This window comes from Canis lupus, chromosome 28 (genome assembly GCF_003254725.2).
Source record: "Canis lupus dingo isolate Sandy chromosome 28, ASM325472v2, whole genome shotgun sequence".
NCBI lineage: Eukaryota > Metazoa > Chordata > Mammalia > Carnivora > Canidae > Canis > Canis lupus.
The window spans coordinates 29,774,698-29,792,255 of NC_064270.1; the positions used below are offsets into that span (position 1 = coordinate 29,774,698).

Sequence of the window (17,558 nt, forward strand, 5' to 3'; positions counted from 1 at the left end):
GCCCCACACGGCTGGATGAGTCTGGGGCTTGCTGTGTGCCCTTGTTCAGCCTCTGCACCACAGACAGCTGGGCACCTGCTGTGTGCCTGGCACAGTGGTAGGTGCTGGAGGGTACCACAGTGAGCAAGAACACAGTCTCGGCTTTCATGGAGCTTAACAGCCAGGCGGGGAAGACGTGAAAACCAGTGCCCCTGTGCCCTGTGGGAAGAGCTGGGAGCCCCATGACGAGAACAGATGTTTAGAGCGGACCAACTTGGGGCCAAGCCCTGCTAGGTGCCAGGGAGAGACACGCCTCCCCCCTCCCACCCCCCCCACCCCCCCGCCCAAAGCAGAAACAAACCTGGTTGCTGTCCTCTTAGAGCTGGCTGAGGTTCAGATCTGACAGCAGGTTAGGCCCCTGGGCTATCACTGACTCTGAGGGAGTAGACATCCTGGCACTGGTCCTGGCTCTCATGTTTGGCAGGACACAGCGTCCAACATGCCTCCACTGTACATGCCACTCCCTCTCCCCACCCCCCATCCACAGGTCCCAAGTGCCTGGGCCATATTGGTCAGCATCGCCACTTTTTAAAGGGAAGGAACCCATCCCTGCCTATAGCCAGGTTCAGAACCCTGCGGGCCTGGCCCACAGCAGGTGACACATGAATTCTGCTGTGGGGATAGGAATCTCCTAGTGGCTTCACTGGTCCTGGACCCAATCCAGAGCCTGGTTGCTCAGGGGCTACTTCCCTGCTCTGCCCACCCCCCACATACATACCCCTGTACCCAGTTAAGTATTCTTCTGTCTTCACTGCATCTCAAGAGTACCTTCTTGAGAAAGAGAGAGAGAGAGACCTAAGTCCCCCCAGAGACCTCATTTAACCCTCACTCATGATAACATGGTTCTGCAGGCATTTATCCGATGTTTGTTACTTACCGGTTGTCCCATATCACACCACCAACCTCATGCTCACAGCTCTACCCCAGGCCTAGAGCCATGCAGGTACCCAGTAAGCGCTCACACAATCAGCCAGTCACTTCGGAAGGATGATGGGTTTCTGAGGCCAGTGGTAAACCTGCTGGATATATACATATGGCTCTGCTCTTAAGATCAGGATTTTAAAATGTTTGTTTGTTCCTTCTGAGCCAGGTCTGTCCACGACTACCTGAAGGGAGAGCCCTTCCATGAGTATCTGGACAGTATGTATTTTGATCGCTTTCTCCAGTGGAAGTGGTTGGAAAGGTGAGTGCTCCCCTGGCACAGCCCACCTACAGGTGTGTACCAATGTGTGTATGTGGCAGGGGGAGGGGGTACAGGTTTGCCACCTGAGTACTCATAAAAATCAGTTACCTCCATGGGTCCATGGTTCACATAAAATTAGCCACCCTGCTCCTATTGATTAAGTTCTTGGCTATTCTTCTAGAAATGCTCTGTGCTTATACATATATATGTGTATATGCAGGTTCACATACTCATAAATACATATTACTTACTCTTGCTTTTTTTGGTTCACTGCTTTTGTGAACCACATTCCCCCTCTGCCAGCAAATAAGGAACTGTCATATTCTTTGAATGAGTTGCAAATCCCTGATTTAGCTCAATCCCCTGTTGATGGACGTGGAGGTTGCTCTCAATTTTGTGTACAATCTTCCTTAAATAACTAATAGCTTTGTACATATATCTTCACGTACTTTCTCAAGTACATCCATAGAAATCCCTAGCAGCGGAATTTCTGGATCAGAAAGCACCGGTTTTAAACAGTGAGGCACCACTAAGTTGCCCTCCCAAACAGCTGTCCCCCATTTCCACTCCTGGCAGTGCCCCAGTGTCTGCTTCCCCTCAGCCTCATCGACACTGTTCTTGTGTTTTCCTGTCCAGTGTGTGAGCAGCAGGGTTTCCTTCTTATTTATCTTTTCATCTCCAATACTGGGTAAAACTGAGCATCGCTTCATGCTTTGCTACCTTTTCTCTGCCAAGTGCTCTCAGACACGGCAGTGACTTGGCCTGACAGATACAGCCTCCGTGTGACAGATGAGGAAGGAGAGCCATGGTGGCTTGCCTGGTCACACAGCAGGCCAGCAGTGTAGCCTAGGGGACCCCTGGTCCAGGACCCCCAGCACCAGGCTCTGCTCGCCACACCGTTCCAGGATTTGCAGACAAGGGGAATGCCTGCGTTAAATCCACGTTGGGCTCAGCTGCTAGACAAGGGCAGGAGCATCCTCTTCCCTGTGTCTGAGGCCTGGCACTCTCAGGCATCTGGGCGCCCTCTGGGCAAAGCAAGGAGCCATCTTGCTTCTCCCTGTCACCACTTTTGCTGGCCTGGTGCCCTGCAGATGCTTAGGAAGCTACAGGACGGGGACGCCCTAAAAGCCCCATCCATGACCCTTCCCTGGCCATGTCAGGAGGCCCAGAGGAGAACACCCTGCTCTGTACCACTAGGGAGACATTTCTCTCCACTCCCACTGGTGGGAATGACAGTTGAGCAGGAGACCGTCTTCTCTGTGGTCACTGGCCACCACTAGCCACCTCACTCATGTACGTCATGGCTCTGGGAGAGCCAGAGAAGTGAGGGGTCAGTGCAGACATCCCACTCAGGGCCCTGGAGCCCGTCCACAGCCTGGGTCTGAGTCCCACCTCTGCCTTCTCCAGAGGGACCTCGGGAAGGGCTGCTCACCCCTCCTTACCTCAGTTAACTTATCTGCGAGATGGGAATAATAATAGTGCCTGCCTCTGTAGGGCTTGGGTGTGGACGAGGTGAGGTAAGTGTAGTACATGCGTATAATAAGGCAAGTGCTCAAGAAAGGTCAGCCATCTGGCCCCAGGAAGTCCAGTGCTGGATCCAGTTGTGGCTGTCAGTGAGATCATCGGCGTCGCCCTTAAGCGTCTGGTATGGGAAGGAACGGCTGGCCCCCGTGTTTCTGGTGATCACAGGACAGACAGTCTGGTGGGGACGTATTCATCACCACCCTCCCGCACTGCCCCAGAGCCCTGGGCTGTGTGCCACACAACCTGATCCATGCCCACCTTCCTGGGGTTGAGACCCTCCATGTGAGCTCTGCAGCGGGCAGCCTGGGATTGCCAGCTCCAGGGCCATCACTTACCATCATGACCTTGGGCAACTCATTCCCCCTCTGAGCCTAAGCATGCTCACCTGCACAATGGGGACAGTCCCACCAACCAAGGCTTACCGTGTGAGAATTACTTTAGTGCTTGGGCCAGGCGCTTCAGGCAATGGGGACTGTTAGCATAAAGACCCCCAGAGGGGATGTGTCCTTTATTCTTAGAATTCTAATAGTGACATCTGACACACAGCAGCTTACAAAGAGCCTTGGGATGCAAATGCCTTTCAATATCCTTTTACGGAAGATATGTTTTATTGAAGGCTCAGAGAGGTTGATGGATCGGCCCTGGGCCACACAGCAAGGACCTGGCAAGGCCAGAACCCGAACCCACGGTCCTTCGATCAAGTCCTTCACCCTTATTCCACCCAGCACTCTGTTCTCGTAGAATCCTTAGCTGTGGCCACTGGTTTTGATCTTACTTGTCTGTACTGAACACTTGAAATGGAGAAACAGCCTTTTTAAATCCATGTGTTGACTGCGAAGAAGTTAGGCCCTTTCGTGGGCATTAAGTGTGGAAGCCACTAGGGCAGGACCCTGGCCTAGAAATGCCCCTAAATAACTGACAGCACCCCGCTTCCTCCCTTTCCTTTCCTTTCCTTTCCTTTTTTTTTCCCTTGCTAACAAGATCATGGCCTGTTCGTGCTGTACTGTTGAAATATTAAAGGGATTTTCTCCCTCCCAAGGTTAACCGAGAAATTCCTCGGAGACTGTATTACCCTCATTTCCCCTAGCAGAGGAGCTCTGTGGTAATGCCGACCGGCTGTTTGTTCTCCATGTATCGTAAACTGTTAGGCCCGGGCGCCTTCATGTGGTTTCGAGGGCAGCTGTAGAAACGCTTCCCGGGGCCGCACGGCGGAGGCAGCCGCACGGCAGGCTTCGCTGCAGCCCAGCCGCTCGTGTGCAGGACACGGGGCCGTGGAGAGTCCTGCGGAGGGTGGCCCTGTGCTCCCAGCGGGGAGATAATCAGGGAGCCGGGCCCCCCTCCTGAAGAAACAGAGACAGAGTGAGTCCGGGCACGTGAACTCCAGAGATGGGCAAGCTGGAGAGAGCCCGGGCTGGGGGCGGGGGGTGTTCGGGGCTGTCCTGAGAGAGGACCCAGCAGCAAGAAAGGTTGCGACAGAAGGTTCATTCAGGAGCTGCGGGGTGACCAGAGACTCACTGGTCTTTCTCCAGCTGCCCCGAGTACGTGGGCCAGTTCAGTCACACTCCAGTGTGGGCCCTGGTCAGGCCTCTGGGGTGGGGTGGGGGATGCTCAGAAAGAGTCCTGTCCTGGAGGTCCAAGAGCTACGTGTGACATCCTAAAAGCGGATTGTTGTTTATCCATTCATGGTCCCAGGACACTTAGGTGTCTCCATCTCTTAGCCCTTGTGACTAATGCTGCAACGAGTGTGGGAGGTACACACAATGGAATATTATTCAGCCTTAAAAAGGCAGGAAATCCTGCCGTTTGTGATAACACGGAGGAACCTGGAGGACGTCTATGCTAAGTGAAATAAGCCAGACACAGACAGACTGCATGATCTGACTTAGACAGGGACTCTAAGATAATGTCCCAGTCATAGGAGCAGAGAGTGGATGGGCAGCTGCCAGGGGCTGGAGGGGTGGAGGATGTAAGGAGAGGCAGGTCAAGGGATGTAAGGTTCCAGTGGGTTCTGCAAGATAAATAAGGTCTGGAGAGCTGACGTAGTGATTGATGGGACTAGTTCACAGTACCGTGTCGCATGCTTGCAGTTGGCCAAGAGGGTAGATCTTAAGTGTTCTTACCGGGAAGAGAGAGGGCAAGAGGCAAAATGCTAATAACGACGGGAGGTGACAGAGAGTTAGCTTGGTTGTGGCGATCATTTCCCGGTGTGGACGTGTAGCAAAGCGTCACGCTGGATACCACTCAGTTACACCTCAAAGAAGCTGGGGGGTGAGGGAAGCGGATCATTTTTAACCAAACAGGCCTGTGATGAAAAAGCCCAAGCTGTCTGCACCATGGAGTTCCTCGAGGCAATTTTAGATGACTGTTTGTTTATTTACTCCGGGAAGTCCCACCCTTGCCTCATGATCAGAGGATCTGTCTGATTAGACATTATAAACGGCTTTAGCTAATTAAAATGGGAGGCCGGGAGATACAAAGCAATGGTTACTTCATAAATACCGCTTTGGGCAGACGGGATCTCCTAGTATTGTGGAGCCGGGGGGGGGGGGGGGGGGGGGGGTTGCTAACGGGGCCCTGGGTGGTGGAAGGGCGGGGGTGCCTGGTAAAGGATGGCTGGCAGCCTTTCTCCCTAGGGACGGAGGTGGGCGGGCCGACCAGAGGTGCAGGTGCGGGAGGGGTGCTGCGTCCTCCCTGGGACACCGAACCCGAGGCTCCCGGGCCCCTCCCTTCTCCCTGCAGAGGGCGCGGCTTCTTCCTAAGCTTCGACACCTGACTTCCATCTGGGAGAGAAGGTGCGTGACAGCTTCAGTCCTCTGCTCTTCCCTCCAAGCCAGCCAGCCAGGGGACTGCTCGTGTCCCAAGCTGCAAAGGGCCGAGCGCGGGTGGCCGGGGATTTGAACACCCAGCCCCAGGGCAAGTCCTTGAGGGTCCCAGGCTTGGTTTGGAGGGCATGCTGTGCTGCTGTCTGTTTCGTGCGGAGTCTGCATGTCAACACCATGAGACCAATGTTGGATTCTTGTTTTTTTCCAGGCAACCGGTAACCAAAAACACTTTCAGGCAGTACCGAGTACTAGGCAAAGGGGGCTTTGGGGAGGTGAGTGAACATCCGTGTCTTCAGGTGGGAATTCTGTACTCCCACGGTCTCGGTCCCTTCTGTGCGCCTCGGGCACCCTGCGCCCCCTGGCGGAGAGGGAGGGTGAGGCGTGGGGCCTGGGAGAGGCTCCGCTCAGGTGGGAAAGGAGGCTGGTGGGATGGAGGTGCTCCTGGAGCCAGCCTCAGTCCGGGTTTGCATCAGGAGGGGAGAAACGGGTGTTCTTGGCTATCTTTGGAGGGAGGTGGAGGGCACGAGGGGCCCAAGCATCTTTTGGCCACATGATGCCGTTAACATGTGCTGCTGTCCTTTATCTGATCTTCCCGGTCTGCGAGGCAAGCCTTGTTATTCCCATTTTAGGGAGGAAGAAAGCTGAGGGTTGGAATGACCCAGCCAAGGTCACACAACTGAAAAGAGGTGGCAGCGAAAAGACGAGAACCCACATGCCCTGGCTCCCATTCTGCTGAATGATAAAGTCAGGGCTGTTGGGGGTCTGACACGAAAACAAACCTCTCTTACCAGCAGCTGGTGTTTGGAAGTCCCCAGTTAGCAACGGCTGCATCTGGGTGGAAGCTGGGGATGGAGAAACTCTAGTTGCCTCTGAGAGAAGGCCAGCACTTTAGCCCTCCGCTGGTCATCTAATCTCGGCGTAGTTGGTCACATATCTTGAAAAGCTAGGAAAGACCTAAGGGAAGAGGGACAGAAGCAAGGGGCACTGAGGTCAGCTCTTGAAGGCAGGGTCCGGGGCAGCAGTGGTCTGAGTCCAGGCTTCCTCCGGTCCCGGGACTGGAAGCACCCTTGGGCCAGGCTCTGGCACATTGGTTCCCAGCATCCTGGCCTCAGAGGACCCTGGGCAGCCCTTCACCTGTTCCGTACCTTTGGCCTCTCTCTTGCACCTCAGGTCTGTGCCTGCCAGGTTCGAGCCACGGGGAAAATGTATGCCTGCAAACGCTTGGAGAAGAAGAGGATCAAAAAGAGGAAAGGGGAATCCATGGCACTTAACGAGAAGCAGATCCTGGAGAAGGTCAACAGCCAGTTTGTGGTGAGTGGCCAGGGCCCAATGACGGGCCACCCTCCTGGTCCTGGTGAGCAGGGCTTCCGTCCCTCGGGAAAGGGGTGGTCGTCCAGTGTGCCGGGTCCCCATCCCCCAGGGAAGTGGAGCGCAGTGAGAGGATTAAGCAGCAGAAAGGCAGCTGGGCTTTCCATCCATCCCTCAAACTAGGCTGGCTCCCCTCTGTGTGGGACCAAGGCCTCTGTTCTCTAGGAGCACCTTGCAAACTCCCCAGTGGATGGAAGCACCCACTCTGGGCCCAGCCAAGGAGCTTTGTTTCCACAGATCCCCACAGGCTGGTTTCACCACGGGGAGACCTGAGAGTCAGTGTCCTGGAGAGGTTCATTGTGTTACCATGTCTCGCCCAGGCTCTGCTGCAGTAACAAAATACCCTCCAATTCAAGGTAGCCAGACACAACAAAGACCATTGTCACGCACGTGGAATCCAACCAGATCCCACCACCCTTCTCCGTCTTACATGTGCTTCACCTGGAGTCTTAAAAGTATATGCTGGGGGATGTGCCCAGGGACCCTTACTGCCTCCACCATGGGGATGCCCCCCACTCTGCCCACAGTCCATGGGCCAGAACAAGTCACTGCCAGGGCTAAGCCAGCTGCAGGGAAACATGGAAGAGGACGCGGGTGTTCAATCAGCAATCAGTCCCTCTGCCACATGTCACTATCAAACACCTGTACAAGGTGAAACCCATACAGCACAGGGAGGTACAGAGTACGAATAAAAGCCTCCCTCTTCAGGTAACCGTCCCAACAGGTCTGATTCATGCAGAGGCTTTAATATTTTTGACCAGTGGAGTCCTACCAGACATCTTAGGCTGCAGGGCTTTCCCCTTAAATTGTAAATCTTCTCCTGTGGCCACACCTATAGCTGTACCTCTTTTTTTTACGCTGTGAACCCTTCCCTGCCCCCGTCCAGCAAGGAGATAACCCATAATCTGTGCAGCCAGCCCCATGGGTACAGATCATTTCTGGTTTTTAAGCCACTGCAAACAAGGCTGCCGTGTCCACCCTTGACCATCCTTTTGGCGCATTTCCGTGAATGTGTCCGTAGGATGATGGATTTCTGGTGGAGGAATTATGGTGGCAGAGGGCGTGTGCATTTTCCCTTTGGTAGCAGTTCCCAAGAGGCTCTCTGTGAAGATTGTGCCGGTTAAACGCCCACCAGCTGTGTGTGAGAGCCAGAGATGCCATCAACCTAGCACTTTCATCAGTACCCAGAGGGTGTGGTTTTATCAGGTGACCCTCCAAGGGGGCAGGGGTGTGCACCTCTGGGTCTCATCTCAGGCTGCCCCCAGCCACCAGCCCCATCCTGGGGAGTGTGATGCGGCTGGGCTAGAAGCTAACGCCAGCCATCATTTTAACCATAGGCCTTTTTGAGTCCAGAACCTTCCTCTGAGCTGTCAGCCCCCTTCAGGGAGGACCATAGGTCATGCCTGGATGTTGCCAGTGAACCCTCATCATTTAATGAAGAGGCAGTACTGGCTCTTGTCGGGCTGGTGATGGCGGGTGCTACCTGAGAGGAAAGGGCTGTGTGTCTGATAAATGTGGTGGCCCATCTTTCAGGGCATGGACCACCCTCAGCTGTGCCCTGTCCACTGCCCCTGACAGGGAGTTCCCTCAGCGCCCTCCAGGAGCCCCTCCTTGGTGACCATGGGCAGGTGCAAGAGGGTGAGCCAGCTCGGCAGCTGGCACTGAGCACAGTCCCCAGAGCCCTTGCGCTCAGCTCCCGTTCTGTTTGCTTTCCTCAGAAATAACTCCCCTTGTTCCTGGACTTTGCATCCAAGTTTATGGCCAGCTTGTCCCCAGCCTGCTCCGTGGTGAGCAGATTTCATCTGGGCTGGCTTCCTAAGTGGAGAAGGACAAGTACCACCCAGTGGCCTTTGCCTCAGACCCAGCCCTGCTGCCTCTCCCATAGCCCGTGGCCTCTGTCCATCCTGAGCAGCTGGTCTCCACCAACAAGGAACTAGGTCCTCCCTCTTAATGGTCCCTTTGACCAGACGTGTCCTGCATGCAAGAGGAGACAGTCTTTGCCAAACTGTGTTTCCTTTACAGAGTCCTGCTGGCCAGCTCCGCACCACACTCCCAGCATCCCTGCAGTAATAAGACCCCAGCCCGAAGGGCCTCTGGGCTCTGCTTTCCTGGACTGTCCAGCAAAGCAACCCATAGTCTTAACCAAATGAAGCATGCACATGTAAACACACAGGCTTCCTGAAAGGGCAGCATATTGGCCTGCTCTCCCCACTTTGCCTCCTCACCTAGAACCAGGTATCAGAAGGTACAAGTCCTTCGTCAGCCAATGGGCAGTGGGCAGAGGTGCCATGAGGCTGTCTGGGTGCAGGGCAGCAGCATGAAGCCGTGGAGGACCCCACGCCAGCCCTCCCTTCCCAGCCTCAAGGACTCTGAGGAAGAAGAGTGGTAGTGGATGGCAGTCGCCGGACCCTCACCATGGTGCTGTCTTGTGCTCCCAGGTCAACCTGGCCTATGCCTACGAGACCAAGGACGCGCTCTGCTTGGTTCTGACCATCATGAACGGGGGTGACCTGAAGTTCCACATCTACAACATGGGTAACCCTGGCTTTGACGAGGAGCGAGCCTTGTTTTACGCGGCAGAGATTCTCTGCGGCTTAGAAGACCTCCACCGGGAGAACACCGTGTACAGGTGAGCAGGCTCGCTGCCTGGTCCTGCCACCAGAGTCTGAGAGGCGGGCTGACCTTCCACATCCTAAGTCAAGTGGACACCCCTGCCCTGGGATTCAGGGCCTGGTCATTGCCAAAGAGACTCACCCTGGACCAAGTAAGTGAGATAGCCACTTGGGCCAAGTATTTGAGGTGCTGTTCCCTCAGAACTGATGAGGACGGGCCAAGGCCACCGGTCTCTTCCAGCCCAGCCTGCAGGAAGCTCAGTGAGCTGGGCCCTGGGAAGACTTAGTAGGGTCACCACCACCAGGGACAGCAGAACTGACCTCGGTCCATCCCACTCCATCTGCCTTTATGGATTCCGCAGGTAGTGGTCTACAAACTTGTCTCACTGCCCCTCAAGGAAATCTGAAAACCTGTGTGCCCTTCTACGTTACAGAAACATCTGAAATAGTTCATGTGTTAACATAGTGGGTAATATTTTGAAACCGAGCAGTGACATCACTTTTTAAAGGTATCCAGTAGAATCTGCTGTAGCAAAGTGATTTCCACCATTATCCATTTTAAAAATGCATGAAAATTCTTTGAAGGTGAGGGATTCTCTGTCATTCTCTTCTCCACCCTCTCCCTCCCCCACAGAATGTTATTATGTCTTTTTTTTCCCCTAAAAGTCTGTCGTTGATCAGCATGCAGCTCTGAAATAGATGAATATGTATAAGACTTTTTAAAAAATTTCCTTTGACCACAGGCTTTAAATGTTAAAATAACTTATGTTGAGTTGCCGTTGTAATGATTATTAGTAGAACCCGTTTCTGAGCGGGATCCCAGGGGATTTTACACTCTGGAGCAGGGCACTGAAGTCATAGAGGCGGGAAGGAGCCTGGTCTCCTTCTGTCACTTGGAATCTGTGCCAGTGAGAAAGGGCAAGTGGGAGGGGAGACCCCAAAGAACGCCAGAATAGAGCATTCTCGTGTGGAGGACCTAGAAATGCATATTCTTGAAACCCGCAGCACACAAGAAGTCCCAGCGGGCGTGCACACCCCAGTATGAAGACCTTCGCCACACAGCTCTTGGCAGAGATGAGCTTGGGGAGTCCAAGAAGGTTTTGAAAACAAGAAGGAACCGTCTTGATGACTGCTTGTCCCCCCTCCATCTCCACATTTAGGCCTTTGTTCTGTTTTCATTCAAGTGAGAAGAGAAAAAAAAATTCCCTAAGGGTTGAAAAAAAGAACTCTCCACTTGATTGCTTTTCACTTAAAACAAAAAAGAAAGGCGGCCTTCCAAGTTCTAGCCCTTATTCTCGAGAAGAAGGGAACCACAGGGCCTCCCTGGCCTCCACCGCCCACCGCGGCCTCTCTGCGGGCTTGGGTTCTGGCCGGTGCCTGCCAGCCAGCTATCTTTCCAACCCTGTGGCTGCTGGCTTGCTAGGTACCGGCTCTTGCCCTTATTTGGAATTGTTAACACATCAACAGAATGCCAATTAAATAAGAGTGGCAAAGTGTTTTGTAATAAATAACTATGTACAAACCCATTATCACCTTGTGAGGCTGCCCCACTGGCTGCCCCACTGGAGTTGAACACAGTCACCATTTCCCGTGAGGACAGCTGCCATCAGTTAAATAAGCAAAGCCAGTTGGTTGAGAATGGGATCCTCGATCCAGATGCTAATGGCCTAACTGAGCTGCACCCGCTATCCTATTGGCTGTTCTTTTACCCCAGAGAGAACCTGCTACTAGTAAAGCCAGACATTTCCACTGCCTCTCTCCGGCAGTGGGGGTGGCGGTGGGGAGCGTGTTCTTATGAACAGCAATGGTGTCATCAAAGAGAAGGGACAGGAGGGACAGAAGGGTAGGGGCACACCTGCAGCTGTGCCTCGCTGCTGTGCTTTCTCCCAGGCTTGTAACTGTTGGAGTGGGGGATGTGCCAGGCTCCAGGGGTTCCCTTCCCAATAGGGGTCCCTCCTCGACAATTCTCTGCCCCAGTTCTACAGCTGGAGCTGTGTTCTCAGTAACTTCTCCAATTCCCAGGCCCCACTCTGCCTTCAGGGCATCTCAGGGCATCCTGTGGCCTCCAGGTGTTCCCAGGCCTGGAGGGGTCTCTCGCCACACCTACCAGAAGTCGTCTCCCCTCCTGGTGCCAGCAGCATGAGGACGGGAGCCGGGGCTGGCCTTTGCCTGACCCCTTCCCAGTCCTCTCCAGGGTCAGGAAGGTGCCTGGCAACAGCGGCATTTGTTTTAAATACTGGGAGGAGGGAAATTAGTCCAAGATTGTCTGGATCCAGAGAGAGACCAGACAGCCTGAGCCAGGAGGTTAGAAGGAAACACCGAAAGAGGACTGCCCAGATGCCATGCCCTGATGCTCAGAATGCCCACACTCACTTGCCATCTTTCCTTTTCAGAGATTTGAAACCCGAAAATATCCTGCTAGACGATTATGGTAAGTTGGGGAGCGGCTTGGGAGATCCCTTTCCTGCCCTGTAGCCAAGATGAGCCTCACAACCCAGAGGGAGCAACAGGCCTCCCAGCAGAGCCTGTTGGAGGCCCAGCCACGGGGCTGTGGGAGGACAGCGGGCGAGGAGGATCAACACCCATCCCCTCTCCCCAGTTCTGGGTACTTGGTGAAGAAGTAGCGTAGCTTGGCCAAAAGAGAGAGACAGAGAGAGAGCACCAACTGTGAGAAGTTGGGAATTTCAGAAATCCTGGGCAAGTAACTATTACACAATGTCCCTGCACCCTATCTTCCTTGCTTATGAAATGGAAATAGGGGACCTTGCTCTGCCCATTTCAGAGGGTGGGTGGGGGCGGTAGTGAGGCTCCAACAGGGCAGCTTGAAGGGAAACTACTTCACCAGCTACAGCCAGCTCTAGGTGTGCTCCGCGGTTTTTGTGCATTACCATCGCTCTTTTCCTCTGTGTGTGTGTGTGTGTGTGCGCACGCACGTGTACACACATGTAGGTTATGAGCAGCTACGTAATCCCTCAGAACTGTTTGGCCTCACACACCTGGGAAATGGTTTTCACACCCCGTTATCTGATTAGATCTTCCCTTCTCCGCAGAGGGGCCAGGGCCAGCATCCCTGTGCCCATTTGACAGATGACAGGATTGAGGCTCAGAGGAGCCAATCTGCCAAGGTCACCCAGCAGTATCAGTGGGGAGCTGAGACCAGAAACCAGAGGTCCCCCCAGACTGCCTCAGACACCAGGCAGCCCCAGGCAGAGGGGAGGGAGAAGGGGAGCCAGGTCATTAGGTGACCTGGAAGGAGGTTTGAGTGGGATGTCACCGTGTGGAGGAGTGGGCAGAGAGCCCCAGGCCTGCCCCCGCTCTTGGATGAGCCCAGTGCCCCCCGGCATCCTTGTTTCCTGCTGGTCTTAGAACTGTGCTCATGCCTGGTCTTCCCGATGGCTGGAGCTCGTGTGTTCTCGTCTCCTCAGTTTTGTCAGGGGCTGCTGAGCCAGGGAATCCACACCAGGGTCCAGGCTGTGGGGCAAGGAAGGGGGGCAGTTGTGGCCGTGACCCTGCCTGAGTGAGCCGCCCGGCAAGGCAACGAGACTGGGCGCTCAGTACTGTGTCATCTCAGGCTTTGGGGTCAGTCCTGGACTCAGTTCCAGCTCTCTGTCTCCCCAAGGCCCAGACAACTTCACTGTTTCTCCAAAGGGAGAACATAAGGGACCTCCGGAGATCAACAAGGGAGGACAGGGAGTTGCTTTCCAAATTGCTTTATAATTTTTCCCCTTAAGCAAATTGTAATATTTCAGGAGAATCTCACATTTTTCCCATGAAGCAATCCCAGAATCAGGCCAAGGCGTTTTAAACTTGGTGATCTCAGCCTTCCAAAAAGCCCATTAGGGCATTTTATGAGTAGGCCATCGTCCAGCCAAATGCAGGCATCCTTTCCTATCTTCATGTTTTCTCCCTGAAACGTAATGATTGACCCACTTCCCCTGACACCTGGACTTCCTCAAGGGTCTGCAGTCGCCCTGAGGTGGCTGACTGGGATGCCCCTCTTCGTGGACACGTAAAAACGCCGAGAGTCTGTGTGCCTTGCCCAGGGGCACACGGCAGGTCTGTGGCCCTGCCCAGGGTGGGCCACTCGTCCACACGACCATCCCAGGGACCCACTGACTCTGCTCTCCCCACTCAGGCCACATTCGGATCTCAGACCTGGGTCTGGCCGTGAAGATCCCCGAGGGAGACCTGATCCGCGGCCGGGTGGGCACGGTCGGCTACATGGGTGAGTGTGGGTGTGGCCCCTCCCTGAGCCCACCTCTGGCACCGCTGGCCTCTTTGTGCAACTACGACCAGCAGTAGAGCCACAGCAGGCAGTGGGAGGTTTTAGCCAGGGTCGGGGTGAATGTCAGGGCCCAGGGTTCAGCCTGCCTAACAGCTCTCTGAACCCCCCCACCCCAGCCCCACCTGCGCCTCAAAGCCAAGTCACTGTCAGCATCAGTGGTCAGTGCTTGGTGCACAGTGCTGCTCGGGGGAGGCTGATCTGAAGGTAGGGGGCTGGTGAGTTGGCAGGCAGCCGTTCAGGAAAGCGGTCACTAGGAAAGGTCCAGAAAGGAGCGCACGACCTGCTGTGTCACCAAGCTCGCTGCTAAGCAGAGACCAGCCTTAGGCTCCGTGTGCTGCCCCCAGCTCCTCACTGTGCACGCCTGCTTCAAGACTGTCACCCTGGGGCTGCAGGGAAGAGACCCAGAGCTACATCTGGTCCTCTGGAATGCCCCTTCCAATGAAGCACATCCCCTGGGCTTCCCTGTACGTGGCACCTCACACACATGTCCTCTCGCCCCAGGAGGTAGGGGGCTCCAGGAAGCACTGAGAGCTGGGGATGTTGTCCTCTGCCAGGCTCATGCCAATGGCACTCACATAGGATTCTGTATGTTGTCTCTGCCGCTAGAAGGTCCTTTTCAGATTGCGTGTCATTTGGGAACCTGTGGGGTGTGTATCTACATGTATGTAGCTGTGTGTATACTCGTGCCAATGCTGATGGATGGGTGGATGGGTGGATGGATGGACGGACAGATGATAGAACAGTCAATTGATGTATCTGCACATCTTGGTGGACACCTGTGTCTCCTCTTGTGCGGAGTGTTGCACGCACCTGCAGGGCCTCTGTTATATGCATACTGGCACCTGTGTGGATGCATTTGCCTCTGGATGTTTGTGACCTGCCTGATGATGTGAAACTTATCTTTTTGCACTTTTTGGTTAATCTATGATTCGTTTTATCAAAGTAGTAGGGAAGCCATAGTGAGAGGCTGTTTCAATATTAGGTAAACTTAAAATCATCTTTACTTTGGGTGGACACACTTTCATTCCTGGAAACAAATGTGTGTGTAGCGCCTACTATGTGTCAGGTGTCACATAGTAGGGACACAGCAGTGAGTAAAGCAGCTCAGATTCTAGTGGGGGAGACAGCAAGGGAAGAGGCCATTTCCATCCACTGTGGTCAGGCTTCTGAAGCCACAGTCAGAGCCCTTTAGGAGCACAGAGGAGAGCAGTCAGGGCAGGTGCCCTGGAGGAGACGGTGTTTATGGCAGAGGAAGCATGTCCTTGCCCTGAAGCCTTCTGTGAGCAACACCATGACTGCTGGGTGCAGATGCCCTGAGGCTCCATGGGTGTGAGTCACAGCCCTGGCCCCGCGTGCCCCAGCTCTCTCCCGCCACCAGCTGCCTCTCACCTCTCCTTGCTCCGCTTCTCTGCTCTCAGCTCCGGAGGTCCTGAACAACCAGAGATACGGCCTGAGCCCTGACTACTGGGGTCTGGGCTGCCTCATCTATGAGATGATCGAGGGGCAGTCACCATTCCGGGGCCGCAAAGAGAAGGTGAAGCGGGAAGAAGTGGACCGCCGGGTCCTGGAGACAGAGGAGACCTACTCCCAGAAGTTCTCTGAGGAGGCCAAGTCCATCTGCAAAATGGTGAGCTCCTGGTGAGCCAGACGCTCCCCCCTTGGGCTGGGTCTAGTGGCGTCTCCCTTCCTGCCTCCAGCCGAGGAGAGCAAACAGGCTGAAGGGAACAGGGACAAGGCATGTTGGGGCAGGAGGAGTGAAGCTCCCAAGCCAGAGGAGTGAGCACCCCTCATTGTGGCCTTGGGTGCTTAGCAGGGTGGGGTCTCCATGACCAGGGGAGGGGCTGAGGGAAACTGCTGAGATACCCTCCATCCATCTTGTTGGGTCGGCGCAGCGGAGAAAGGAGGTGATTCCAGCTGATTCCCCAAGGGATCCAGGGGCATCCCCTGCCCTTGACCTTGGCCCCCTGCAGCCTCAAACTCTGGATCCCCAGGCACAGGCTAAGGCGGGCAGGTGCCGGGCAGGTGGTGGGCTGGTGATGTTTTTCAGCCTTTGAGTGGGTTACAACCGAGTTTTCCTTCCACTACATGAACGCTGGCCGCACTAGCCCAGGTCCTGCCCAACAGCAGTGTATGGATAGTGGGATTTGGCCGTCCACGGGGAGGGCGCAGGTGGGGAGTGACGCCTAGACAGGCTGGGCGGGGAAGCTGGATGGAGGAAGTAGTGACAGGAGCCATCCAAAGCGAAGCTGGGAGTGCATCCACCCCTGGCCCGCTGTCCTTCCCCTCCACTCAGGCGGCCGCTCCTGGCCAGAGGCTTTGTCGGGGTGGGGGTGGGGGGAACGCATCCCAGTGTCTGCTGGCTCTCAGGCTCCCAAGTTCTGCTGTGTCCACTTGGGCTGTCCTCCCTCCAATGCCAGGCGCAGTGGTGCTGCACCCCCAAACCCCCCGCAACTGCCCTCCAGTGTGGCCATGTGGGGTCAAGAGGGCCTGAGCTCCGGGTACCCGTGAGCCACAGACTTCCTCTCCCTGGGGCACTGCTGCGCCTGGAGCCGCAGATGAGCAGGGGTGAGGCTGCCGTCCCTGCCACCCCTGACTCATGTACATAAACCACGAAGAGCTGGCCCCAGGAGCTGATTAAAGTAGCCACGCTTCCGCTTCCAGAACAGCCCAGGCTGCACTGTTAGAGGCCCGGGAACCAGGTGGCGCAGCTCCTCGCCCTGAGGAGGCCCCTCTCCGGGAGCCATCTACCCGCTGCTCGACCCCTTCCTCTTACCAGCTTCAGTCTGATGTCACAGAGCCATGGGAAGAAGGATTTGGGGCAAGAGCTTCCATTTGACCACTTCCAAAAAAGAGGAACCATAGATCTGCCTTCCACATGTGTGGGAGGTGCTCAAGGAGGGATGGCGTGTTCACACGCAGACACACCCAGGCCGCTCGGCCTGTGGCCTGGCCTGCAGCCGGCACTCGCCTGCATGCCTGGGCCTCCCAGGAATCCAGGTGTCACAGCAGCCAGCGGGGAGGGGGACAGGATGAGCAAGGCAGAAGCCAGGTGGGTGGAAATTTGGGGTTCTAAGGATGTTTGAAAACTAGGGTTGGGGGGTTGCCCATAAGACGTGGTTGTGGAGGCAAGGCGTCTCTCCGGCGGGACCAAGCCCGGCAGGGATAGAAGAGGGAGATGACCAGCCGTGGTCAGAGCATCACCGGAGGTCCCGAGTCAGGTGCGGGGGCTCAGAGAAGCAGAGCAGCCGGGGCAGGACATGGGACGTGCTGAGAGGACGGAGAGGGCGCCTCCCTGCCCTCCCTTGCCCCTGTCTTTGGTGCGGCTTTGGGGCTCCGGGACCAGGGGCACTGCCGGCCCTCTGCTGCCCCCTGCTGGCCACCCAGGGAAAGGTGGCGGCTGAGCCTGGGGCCCTGGGCCAACCTTGGCCCATGGTGTCAAGTGTCAAACCAGTGTCCCCTCATCTTTCTCTGCTGGAAGAACCTTTGCCTTTTGGCCTTGCTTCACCCTCTCAGACATGACCATGAGGTCTTAGGATTCTAGTCTTGGGGCTTCCTGGCCACCCCTCACCCCATCCGGTCTGGTCCAGCAGCCAGGCTTGCCCTGTCCCCTCCAAGAGGTGCCAGCTGGGGACACAGCAGGGCCTGACTCCAAGGAAACCATGAAGGCTTGGGCACATCAGGCTGTTTCTAGACTCTGGCAGCCCCAGCCCTGCCTGTCTAAGAAG

The 17,558-nt window shown here is 55.4% G+C and overlaps 1 protein-coding gene across 5 annotated transcripts in view; it reads left to right on the forward strand.

The window, feature by feature from the left end:
* Positions 1–17,558, forward strand: part of GRK5 (G protein-coupled receptor kinase 5) — a 212,199-nt gene that overhangs the window by 184,532 nt on the left and 10,109 nt on the right. For 4 of the 5 annotated variants that reach the window (XM_025467402.3, XM_025467403.3, XM_035707738.2 and 1 more), the window contains 7 exons: positions 1,130–1,222; positions 5,777–5,840; positions 6,739–6,879; positions 9,375–9,565; positions 11,942–11,979; positions 13,684–13,773; positions 15,252–15,460. In XM_025467402.3, coding sequence (XP_025323187.1) covers positions 1,130–1,222; positions 5,777–5,840; positions 6,739–6,879; positions 9,375–9,565; positions 11,942–11,979; positions 13,684–13,773; positions 15,252–15,460 — 826 coding nt within the window. Of the gene's footprint in view, positions 1–1,129; positions 1,223–5,415; positions 5,539–5,776; positions 5,841–6,738; positions 6,880–9,374; positions 9,566–11,941; positions 11,980–13,683; positions 13,774–15,251; positions 15,461–17,558 lie in introns of those variants that run through there. The other variant, XM_025467408.3, reaches the window with a different exon arrangement.